The sequence below is a fragment of the Martes martes genome, assembly GCF_963455335.1.
Source record: "Martes martes genome assembly, chromosome: 4".
NCBI classification, from domain to species: Eukaryota; Metazoa; Chordata; class Mammalia; order Carnivora; family Mustelidae; genus Martes; species Martes martes.
The window spans coordinates 170,118,754-170,131,477 of record NC_137891.1 but is presented as its reverse complement, the minus strand read 5'-3'; the positions used below and the strand labels follow the sequence as shown (position 1 = coordinate 170,131,477).

Below are 12,724 nucleotides of genomic sequence, written 5' to 3'. Positions count from 1 at the left end.
GCAATTTTATCCCAATTTTATATATGAGAAAATTGAGACTTAGATGATCTTATATAAGGTTACACAGCTAGTAAATGGTAGAGAAGTTGAGACAGGATTAGAACTTAAGACTGTTGGGGTGCCTGGGTGGCTCAGTGGGTTAAAGCCTCTGCCTTCGGCTCAGGTCATGATCCCAGGGTCCTGGGATCAAGCCCCACATCGGGCTCTCTGCTCAGCAGGGAGCCTGCTTCCCCCACGCCCGCCCCTGCCTGCCTCTCTGCCTACTTGTGATCTCTGTCTGTCAAATAAATAAATAAAATCTTAAAAAAAAAAAAAAAAAAGGACTCAAGATTGTCTGCCTTCCAAGCCTGTTCCCGTAACCATTATTCTCTTCTGTACCACAATTATCATTCTCAACGCAACCCCTCATTTCGTCTCCCTTTCTACAGTCCGGGTTCTTCTAATTCATGTCACTCCTTTGTTTTAAATCCTTCAATGGCTTCCCCTTGTCTGGAACTTGATAAAGTCCAAGTTTCTTACTGTGAAATACTGTGTCCCCCATGATCTGACCCTTACCATTCTCTTCATTTTGTATCTCCCCTCCTCACCTCTGTGTTCCAGCTATGCTCACCTACATGTAGCAGCTGAGTATCATGTTCTCTTATACCCTGTGCCTTTTTATTTACTCCCTCTTCTGTTTTGCCTGGCTAACTTGTTTTTCCATGAAGATGCGGTTTAGGTCTCCCAAATATTCTCTTGAGAAATATTTCCTAACTGTCTCTTATCCCCAATCCATTTTGGTGCACATCCTCTGTGCTCCTAGAACACCCTCCTCATAGCGCTCTCAGACCTCACTATCATCCTCATTTTCACACCTAGAACGAACGAATCAATTGTTCACTGTCCACCTCTTCCATTAGACTGACATCTCCTTGAGGACAAGTACTATTTTTGAATCCTCTTTTGAAACTACATTGCCTAGCACATGGGGTTGCTCCTCAAATGTCTGTTGGCTAAATAAAATGCTGTGAAGTGAATCATTTAAATTGAGCATAAAAGTACCTATTCTTGTACACATTGGTTTTTATTATCTTGTACACATTGTTTTTTATTTGGATTTGGAGGTCTAGATACTGAGGCCATAGTAATTTGTTCAGTAAGGTCACTTATACTGTGGAGTAACATGTGACTGATACAAATCTGGGTTTGCCCTCTTTATGTCAAATTGGTAGGAATTCTAGCTCCAGAGTCATAGAAAGGCTGAAAAATCCCTGTAAGAAACTTGGCAGCTTCAGGTTACCTTGGGGGATTTCTCTAAAAAATAGTGGAAAATATAGAGTTGCCTCATTATGGTGAGAGATGTTTCATTCCAAAGTGGTAAGAAGTAGTCTTTGTTAAGACTTCTGGGTTGTGGGGCACCTGGGTGGCTCAGTGGGTTAAGCCGCTGCCTTCGGCTCAGGTCATGATCTCAGGGTCCTGGGATCGAGTCCCGCATCGGGCTCTCTGCTCAGCAGGGAGCCTGCTTCCCCCTCTCTTTCTCTCTCTCTCTGCCTGCCTCTCTGTCTACTTGTGATCTCTCTCTGTCAAATAAATAAATAAAATCTTAAAAAAAAAAAAAGACTTCTGGATTGCGTGGTATAAATGATGATTCTCAGAGTTTCCACGAAACTTATTAACTGGTACTTTTGAAGTCTTCCTTTGCCTTTGGACCTACAACAACTTAAAGTTCTTTAATCATAATGAGAAATGAGGGTTACTGCCTTTCTGACCGGGCTTAAACAAATGTGTGCTTAGTTTTTATTCTAAGGAACGATTTTATATTAAGTGGTATATTTTTAACACGTCTTAATCTTCTGTGTTAATTGTGGGGAAAGGGGACAGAAAAAGGAATTAATCCTCCCTGTCATGCTTATTGTCTCTTATGATGACTACCTTAATAAAACAGTTAAAGTAGTATATAATCAAATATAAGATTGTGGAATTCAAGTTCATTTCTTGGGCAGGGCAGATAGAATCGTAACTTTGTGGTTTTTGTCTTTGTTGATAGAGGATGAAGAGGGGTACTTTACTCTTCTTTTCTAAATATCATTAAAATTCAGTTTTAAACCTTTAGGAAGATGGAATGGAGAGGGATTGGGAGGAAGCAGGAGAGGGGTTGGTGGATGCTGATGATGTTAAACTCATGTATTCACTTTGATTAGTTATTGATCTATACAATTACATTTAAGGTATGTTTCTTTATGTCTCTTCTATCAATAAAAATATTTTAAACAATTTAATTTAGGAATTACTGTCTTCAAACATTTCCCAAGGAGCCTGCAAAAGATATTGATGGTGAGGCTCTTTGCAAGTGCTGTTATTTTTCATGGTCTACCATGAATTGAAGAGCCTTGTGCTAATGGCATGTAGACTCTAAGTGGCGTTGGTAAACAGTAAAAGGAGAGATTAGCGTGGGCAAGTGTAGTCAGAGGAAACAACATAATCACTCATCCGGTAAATATTAACTGAGTGTGAAACATGTACCAAATACTGTGTTGACATAGAAAACTTAAATGAGATTGGAGGGCAGAGTTGGAGGGAAGAATAAGATCTGGGTGATGTTTATTAATCCTGGTAATCTCTCTACTACTCTTTATAGAATGATAAAAATAGCAAGTGCTTATTTAGCATTTCTTGTCTACTAAAAGATTGACATATATTAACTCATTTCATCTTCACAATAAGCCTATGAGATAGGCACTACTACTAGTGTCTCATTTTAATTTCCTCTAGTAGATGCGAAAACAGATACAGAGATGTGTAAAATGACTCAGCTAGGAAGTAGTGGAGGTAGGATTCAATCCTAACTGTCTGAGCCCCTATTTCTCTGCTCACATTTACTATGCTATGTGAAATTAGTGCAGAGAATATCAGAAATGTTGTTTTGACCTAGAGAATCTATTCGAAAATGGCCAGTAATCCTGCTCTGGTACTCTGTGGTTTGTGTATTTTGGAGCTGTGTGTGAATGCCTTTTCTTCTTTTTACAGACATGGCTGGATTCTGCCAAAGAAATAAAAAAGCAGGTTCGTGGTAAGTGAATATAGCCCTTTTTATAGTTCTTTCTTTCTTTTAGTAGGTCAGAGGATTTTCACCCTTTTCTGGCTATGAGTCACTTTAGAATCCTGGCTATGGCAGGTGGCTCTGAAATTGAGATAAAACCTTCCCTTGGAAGGAGGAGAGATTCCATGACAGAAGATACAGCAGAGGTGGACACGATTGAGATGTAGGGCAGATCTTGATATTTTTTTCTTTACAACTAGGCAAAATTGGGGAAGATTGGAATGGTTGAGAAAAACAAGTTTGAGAAGAACAAAGATGAGAAGAGAAAAAGGATATGGGAGTCAGTTCTCAAAGGAGTTTGCTGCCTGGTCTTGGTCCTTTTAAATTGTTCTGGACGGTTGCATTCTAACCTTCTTCATGTTTTCTTCTCTGTAGTTCTTTTTGTCCATTTTCAACAATCTTCTTCCAACTAGTTCTTCTGTTAGTAGAAAAATGAGAATTCCTTGCCAATGGCCCTCTGACGTTGTGACTTTTCTCCTAAAGCCAAGCCCTCTGGTATATATTACTGTTGTACCCCTGCTCAGACTGCTCTCCTGAGATAAATATTTCTAGGTCGAATAAAGTGCAGATTAGTATTTTGTAGCTCTAGGCCCAAAGGGCTAGCTAAGGGATAGAGATTCTTTTTCTCTTGTTTACAACTAAATGTCTTTTTGGTTTGGTTTATTTTTAAGGAAATTTTCAGGAACTGTACTAAAGGTTATTTATCATGGTTAGTAAGTTTTAGCTCTATCACCTGAAAACAGATTTTATTTTTCATTTGTTTCTTAACAAGCTTGCTGTAGTGAAATGTTTTCTTTTAGACCCTATTTATAATTTATATTCCTTGAGATAGAAAGGCAAAATACTCCTTTGGACTGGCAGCTCTCCATACTATAAAATGTTGTTTTAAAATGCAAATCAGAGCAAAAAACAAACAAATAAATAATAAAAAATAAAAAAAGTTAAAAATAAAATAAAATGTAAGTAAGAGCAATACATTTTTGGAATATTTGAAGCATGACAAGAAAAAACATAACTCCATATCCCTGTCAATGAAAATTCTTTTAATATTCAATATTACTTGGGAACAAGTGATTATACAGAAAGACTGGTTAGGGAGAAAAGTTAAAACAGAATTTATGATGAGTGGAGAAGAATATCTAGTAGATTATATCTCTGGCTATGGAAAAAAATCTTGCTAAGAAAAAGAACCAGTGTTTGTCATTTTTAAAAAATTTACAAAATAATAAAAACCCTTTCTTTAACATGGGAAAGGAAAACCTTGTCTGTAGCACAAACTGAAATAAGGAATCAAAATGTAAACATTTCATTAAGCCAAAGAGAAGAATTGTTTTTTTTTTAAAAACTATTTTTCTTCACACACATCGTATAAACCCATTGTAAAAAATTTAAACATTATGGAAATATATCATGGAGAAAGTAAAAGGCCCCTAAATTCTATCCACTAGATACAATCACTGTTAAGTTGGTATAAGCTACAAGATTTTTTCTAGGCATATATAAGTTTTGCCTTTCAAAAATAGAATTATGTTGTATAGGATTCTTGCTCCCCCTTGTCCCTAGGAGATATGTTCCAGGTCCCCCAGTGGATGCCTGAAATTGTAGATAGTACCAAACCCTATATATACTGTGTTTTTTCTTATATGTGTGTATCTTGTTAAAGCTTAATTTATAAATTAGGCACAGTAAGAGATTAACAACAATAACTTATAATAAAATAGAACAGTTATAACAATATACTGTAATAAAATGTGGTCTCTCTCTCAGAATATCTTCTTGGACTGTACTAACCCTTCTTATGATAATGTGATGTGTTAAAATACCTGTGTGATGAGATGAAGGGAGGTGAATGATGCAGGCATTGTGGCTTAGTCTTAGGTCAGGAGGATCATCTGCTTCCAGATTGTGGTTGACCATGGGAAAGTGAAACCATGGATAAGGGGGGGACTGTTATACATTGTTACATATTATGTATTGCATTATATTATATATGCACTGTGTATGCTATATATAGTTAAAAATTTGTTTAAGTAGGTGATATAAATATGTGGAATAAAATTAAAAGATACCAATGAATCTAATGTAAGGTAAATCACCCTTCTACCCCATCCTTTAATTCCTTAGGTTCTTTCCAGAGATGTTCTGAGTGTACATAGACACATATTATAATATAAATATGTATTTAATACATATGTTTCACATGCATATTGTATTTTACTATGTATATTTTACATAAATAGATTAAATAGTTATAATATGTATTTAATATAAATATGCAACAAATATTTTTTATTTAACATAATTTGGAGTATTCTTCATATCAACACATGGAAATTTATTTTGTTCATTTAAAAATTTTCTTGATTACATAGTTGTAGCACAATATATATATAAGCAGTCCTTTTGATGGACATTTTGGGTTATTCTCAATAGTTTGCTATTACAAACAAGGTTACAGTGAACATTTATATAAGTTCAGGTTCACTCATATAAGTGCATACACATATATGTTCCTATAGGTAAATTCTTAGAAGTAGAACAAAAAAATGAACATCTAAAATTGAAATATATATTCACTAGAAGGATTTTTTCCATATTAAAAACACACAGAAAAGTATGGAGGCTAATGTAACAAATAACCCATGTACACATCACCCAGAATTAACATGTGTTAACACTTTCAACTTAAAATAGGACAGTACTGGTAAGTTTTGTCTTTTTTGTTTTCCTCCTAGTCCTGTCCTCTTTTCTCCCTAGCCAAAGAAATCTATTTTCATGAATTTGGGGTGATTTAGTCCATGTTTTTATTTATTTTTTTCTTATATACCCATACCTATATTCCATAGATAGTATTGCTTTTGCTGTTTTTCTGAAATTTCCCTCAGACCCATTTATTCATTTGAATCTCCTTGGGAGGTTTATTAATCTCTCTCTCTCTCTCCTTTCAGTTTAATTCCCTTGGCTGTGAATAAGAGAGATCTCCCCTACTCAGTGTGACTATCCACTTCTACCTCTTTCTGGAATAGTGCAGAGCAAAAGCAAGAAGTCCTTTACCTTCTCTACCCCTCTCCACCCTTAAAATGTACTAAAAACTAGGAATTTTCTTATATAGCTGTAATACAGTTATTAAAAGCAGGAAATTAACATTGAAGCAACACTGTAACCTACAGACCTTATCAGTTGTCCAAATAATTTTCTGTATAGCGAAAGAAAATCTATGGTGATACTTTGCATTTAGTTGGCACATCTCTTTAGCTTTTTTTGATCTGGAACAGTTCCTGAGTCTTTAAAGTTATTTATTTATTTATTTATTTAAAAATTCTATTTATTTATTTGACAGAGAGAGACACAGCAGGAGAGAGAACACAAGCAGGGGGAGTGAGAGAGGGAGAAGCAGGCTTCCTACTGAGTGGGAAGCCCAGCATGGGGCTCAATCCCGGGACTCTGGGGTCGTGACCTGAGCTGAAGGCAGACACTTAACGACTGAGCCACCCAGGCACCCCTAACGTATTTTATAACATTGATAGTTTTGATGAGTCCAGATAGTTATTTTTTAAGTGGTCACTTTGAGCGTGTCTGATTTTTTTTCATGGCCCTTGAATATTCAGGTTATGCACTTTGGTGGGAATGTCACTGACGTGTTGCTGAGTTGAAAGGAAGAAATTTTAATGTTAAGATTTTTTTTAAGAACTTTTCAGCCACCTTTTTTCCCCCCACACTAAATATTCTCCATAAGGTATTACTAATTATATGTATCCTATTCTAGAAACAGTCACTGACTAAAGCTTAACTTTAATAATTTTAAAAATTCCAAGTGATTAACTTTTTTAGTCTCTCTATTGCATTGAACCCTGAGCTAGCTTGCAGTGAACCTGAATGTCTTCATTAGCAATATGCCAACCTGTATCTCGTACATGGAAAAGAATAGGAACTCAAAATTTGGGTTCTTCTTACAATTGCTGTTAACAAAAGAGTTAATAATTGAAACATTCTGTTTAGATATGGTTATTTCTTTTTTTATTTTTAAAGATTCTATTTATTTTATTGACAGATCACAAGTAGGCAGAGAGGCAGGCAGAGAGAGAGGAAGGGAAGCAGGCTCCCTGCTGAGCAGAGAGCCCCATTCAGGGCTTGATCCCAGGACCCTGGAATCACGACCTGAGCTGAAGGCAGAGGCTTTAACCCACTGAGCCACGCAGGTGTCCTGATATGGTTACTTCTAATACAGTTAAACTTCCTTGTTTGATGTGAAATGGAGAGAACAATGGAACCAGAATACAGGTTTTTTTTTGTTTGTTTTCATTTGATTAAGTCTGGTAACATAAGGTCATTGGTAAATCTGGATTACTGGATAATTTTAATAGATTAGTAACCACCCTCTCCCCCCCCCCCCCGCCGGAGCTGTAGCAGCCTCAGATGACATTCACAACAATGCTGTGAGATCAGTTACTTTATTTCATTCATTTGCTGAACAAATATTTCTTGAGCATCTATGATCTACGAAGCACTGTTTTGGACACTAGGGATACACACCAAATAAGAGAAAAGTTCTTATGCCTAGTAATTTGCATTTTAGTGGGAGGAGACAGAGATTATCCTTTAAAAAAGTTATATATTTATATTTAATAAGTAGTACATGTACAAAATTCAAATGGTATAAAAGAATATACAGTGAAAATAGGTCTCCATTCTATTTCCCCCATCTTCTCCATTTTCCTCTCTAAAAGTTCCCTTTCCTAGTTTCCCAACTACTATAACTGATTTAGTATATATCCTTATAGGGATTGTCTATGCATATATAATCATACCCTAATATATACTTCTTCTTACCCTCCAATATTTATGGTTGCTTTTTTAAAATTTTCATTTTATTTTTTGAAAGATTATTTGAGAGAAAGCACAAGCGAGGGGAGGGGCACAGGAGGAGGGAGAGGGAGAGAATTCCAAGCAAGCAGACTCCATGCTGAGCGAGGAGCTCAATAAGGGGCTCCATCTCATGAGCCTGAGATCATGACCTGAGCTGAAACCAAGAGTCAGACATTTAACTGAGCCACCCAGGTGCTGTTCATAGTTCCTTTCTGTATGAACTGTTCTTGACCTTGATATTTTTTTCACCTAACACTTTGTCTTGGAAATATATCTTCTCTTGCTAAATAAATATATATTTAGGTTGTCTCTAGTCATTTGCTATTACAAACAATATCTTATACATATACAATTCTGACCACATTTAAGCATATGTATAGACACATTTATGGAAATAGAATTGGGAGATGAAAGAATATATATGTTTTATGCTTTGAAATATGTCAAATTGTTCTCCTTAGCATTGTACCAACTTACACCTGTATCAGCGATGGTAATTGTTTATTTTCCCCGCCAATTCTGGGTGTTATTAAGCTTTTTATATCAGTTACTTAATACAGAGCTCAAAGAGGAAAAAAAAAATCACTTTCAAACTCTCTTAAATGGTTCTAAATAACTTTTTCTTTCTTTAATAAAAATCAGATTTTTCCTCACAAAGCATGAAAATATTTAAAAAGCCTCAGGAAAAGAAAACTTTGAATGTTTTAGGTACTTCTAACAATCAGAAACTTAGCCATAAGCATACAATTCTTTTTGTGTTTACTTTTACAGGTGTCCCCTGGAATTTCACATTTAATGTAAAATTTTATCCACCTGACCCAGCACAGTTAACAGAAGATATAACAAGGTAAATAATTTATTAATAGTTAACTATACAAGTAATTCTCATTATCATAAGCTCTGGAAATTTTTCTATTTAGAACTGAAGAAAAATGAAGTGCTGTTAGGATGGAAAGCATCTGGTCACTTCAAGGCAGGTTTGCAAATAAGTGAGCCTAAAAGCCTAAAAGCCTCATGTATCTGTGACGTGCCTGGAGGAAATCGGCAGGGAGATTAACCTTTCTTATCATGGGTGCTATGCCAAGCTGTGTACAGGGCACCTATAAACCACACGCACTCCAAAGGGCAAGACAAAAATATACGTGATAAAATAGCTCTACTACTTTCTCTATTTAATACTCCTTCCCTACCATGTTTTCTGTTACAGGTCTAAAGTCTGAATTATTGTTATTTCATGTGTGTATATATGTGTGTATTATTATTTCTTCTTATCTCTCAAAGTGTATGATTAGGTACATAATTCTCACGAACTGAATCTTCCTCAGTATTTTAAAAAATTTTTTAAATTTATTTTAAATTTTATTAACATATAATATATTATTTGTTTAGGGGTACAGTTCTGTGATTCATCAGTCTTACACAATTCACAACACTCACCATAGCACATATTCTCCCCAATGTCCATCACCCAGACACCCCATCCCTCCTACCCTCATCCCCTCCAGCAATCCTCAGTTTGTTTCCTGAGATTAGGAGTCTCTTCTGGTTTAAGCCCACTTAATTTATGAAACAAATCTTGTACTGTTTGAAAACAACTTCCTGATTTTAGGAAAGTGGGTTTTACTGGGTTCTATATAAATATTAATTCTTAAAAAATGGAAAAGCAGTCTATTACAAAGAATGCTAGTGTACATATTTATATCCATAACACCTTGCATGGATCCTTATACACTTAGGTGCTTGGTAAATGTTTATTAAATGGAATTGTTGGTTGCTGAGAAACTGCTTTCTGATTCTGATTTTGCTGTCCACTGTCTGACTTCAGACATATATACAGTCTCTGTACCTCAGTTTTCAGATCTCTCAAATAAGGGAATAGCCCAAGTAAACTCTAAGTCTGATTGTCAAGTATGATGAATTTTTTAAAAAAATTATTCTTTGTCTGGTTAATCTTTAGCACACGCTTGAGGTTGGGATACCATCTCTGCCTGAAAAAAAATTGTTTTGGTTGTTTCTTTTTCTCAGGTAATATTTGTCTTTAGAGTTGCTTCTTATTCGTCTTTCTTCATTGAGGTTATGTATAAAACAAAACAGATCCCTAAAATTCTTTGCTAATTACCTGCATTTGAGAGGAGTTTAAGATCCTTGTGATTTGATTGGCATTCCTTTTTTTTTTTTTTTTTAAACATGCCTGCAGTGACTAATCATAGATAGCAAAAGTGGTTGTTGATACCTACATTATTCAACATCTTATCATGGTCTCAAAACAAGGGTATAATTCTAATCAATACAGGAATTTTAAATTTTATCATATCTCCCAGCTTTCCTGTTTGGTAAAAGAGTCTGTATTGGTCAGCTCAGCTAGAAAAAGTGCTAAGGAGGTCAGGATCATTGATAGAGATGAGTTTCTAACTTATGTAGGTGCACTGAGTTTGTTCCACAGAACAGTTTTAACCCCAGTTTGAATTCCCAATGATTTAGCATATGGGTGGAATCAGTCTTACAAGATGATAGTGTGTGGAAGGCTATATGCCACTTAGCCCATCTTGAAGGCAAAAGAACTGAAACTGATCATACCTTAGTAAAAATGTGTCAATAATGCCATCTTTATATATGAAGGACAGTATCTATATGTTTGGCAAAGCAGTGTGATAGAGTCCAGTTTTGGAACCAAATGGCCTTTATGACCATATGACATTGAGCAAGCTTAGTCTTTGAAGTTGCCCCCTATCTGTAATCTGGTAATGATATACCCACTTCACAAGTTTTTTCGTGAAAAGTATTTGAGATAATTTATGTGTATATGGCACTTAATGTACTCAATAAAATATTAATTTCTTTGCCTCCTTTGGACTTTTCCCAACTTTACCTCTTTTCTTTCTTCCTTTTTTGTTCTTGAGATATAAATGACATTGTATTAATCTCAGGTGTACAACATAATGATTCAATATTTGCGTATATTATGAAATGATCACCACAATAAGTCTAGTTCACAACCGTCACCATACATAATTACAAAAATGTTTTTCCTGGTGATGAGAACTTTTAAGATCTCCTCTCTTAGCGACTTCCTCTTTCTAAATTACCTTCTGGACATGAGTCCAACATAATTACAGGGTGGTTATTGTTGTTGTTTTTAATGTTTTACATGGAAAAATTTTAAGCACACAAAAAAGAAAAAATAATGTGATGAACAATCATATAGCCACTACCTAGATCGAATAGTTATTAATATTATTTCATGTTTATTTAATCTCTCTTGTTTTTCTCCTTCCTTCCCTCCCTCTCATTCCCCTTCTTCCTCTTTCTCTATATTTTGTTTTTATTGTTGCTGACATGGTAACATTTTCTTTCTTTTGGCTGTAGATATTATTTATGCCTTCAGCTTCGACAGGACATAGTTGCAGGACATCTGCCTTGCTCCTTTGCAACCTTAGCATTATTAGGTTCTTACACCATCCAGTCTGAGCTGGGAGACTATGACCCAGAACTTCATGGTGCTGATTATGTTAGTGATTTTAAACTGGCCCCAAATCAGACCAAGGAACTTGAAGAGAAGGTCATGGAACTCCATAAGTCATACAGGTAAATGTGTCTCCAGATTTTTTTCTGTGTTTGTTTTGGCAAGAAGTGTTGGCCTGGTTTTGATTCAGTGTTTGCCTTAGAGGGGATGTGGTGCTGTAGAGTCAGCTCAAGGCCCTCCACTGTTCGACTTTGAGCAAGTCAGTTAACCCCTCCGAACCTCAGTTTTCTCCTCAGAGTAACAGGTGTTGTTGAAGGGTGAAAACTAAATGAGGTAATAGATGTAAAGCACTAAGCATTGTGTCTGGCACACAGTAGGTGCTCAATAAATGCTATTGTTGCTTTACTTTTTTTTTTCAGATTTTTAACTTATTATGCTGTATTAGGTACTTTAAGATCCTTAAAGTAGGGGTTCTTAAGATCTGTGTACATGGATAGACTCCAGAGGACCCATGAAACCCCTGAGGGTATTTGGAAAAGTCTTTATTGAATTCAGTCCTTTTTTCCATGGAAATAATTGGTGATATTGAGAGGTGTCATAACAAAGTGATCAAAAGCAAGGACATATGGTCAGACTGACCTGGGTTGAGATCTTGGCTCTGCTTGGTCCTGGCCTTGTGACCTTGAGTTATTCACTTAACCTCTCTGAGCCTCAGGTTCCTTATATCTCTGATGGAACTTACTACCTCAGAGGAAATAGGGCAATGGATAGGACTAGAAAAGGTATTATATGGAGAAACTTTTTTTAAAAAAGATTTTATTATTTGTTATAGAGAGAGAGAGAGAACGCAGGCACAAGCAAGGGGAGCAACAGGCAGAGGGAGAAGCAGGCTCCCCGCTGAGCAAGGAACCCAATGTGGGACTCAGTCCTAGAACCTGGGATCATTACCTGAGCCAAAGGCAGACACTTAAGCAACTGAGACACCCAGGAGTCCCTGTGGAAAAACTTAATACAGTGTCTTATACATTGTCAAAATTCAATAAATGTTGGCTAATATTAAAGTGGCAGAATAATTTGTGTTTCTTCCTACTATATATCCCATGGTTAATTGAGGGACTTGCTAAACTAAATTTTACAGGCTGCCTTAGCTTATTAACATGAATAGCTGATGTTGGCCTTGAGTTAGTAGCACCTTGAGTTATGTTAGTCTGCATTAGGAGAATCCAGCTAACCCTTTTTTTTTTTTCTTATTGTCTTTTGGGAAAATATTGTTATTTTTCACACAAAAAAGTTATGAATATTAAAATATTAACTTT

At 35.8% G+C, this 12,724-nt stretch overlaps 1 protein-coding gene across 5 annotated transcripts in view; it reads left to right on the top strand.

The window, feature by feature from the left end:
• EPB41 (erythrocyte membrane protein band 4.1) overlaps window positions 1–12,724 on the top strand; it is a 191,917-nt gene that overhangs the window by 103,897 nt on the left and 75,296 nt on the right. For all 5 annotated transcript variants that reach the window (XM_080801110.1, XM_080801108.1, XM_080801109.1 and 2 more), the window contains exons 5-7: window positions 3,007–3,049; window positions 8,717–8,792; window positions 11,312–11,530. In XM_080801110.1, the coding sequence (XP_080657236.1) occupies window positions 3,007–3,049; window positions 8,717–8,792; window positions 11,312–11,530 (338 nt within the window). The remainder of the gene's footprint in view (window positions 1–3,006; window positions 3,050–8,716; window positions 8,793–11,311; window positions 11,531–12,724) is intronic.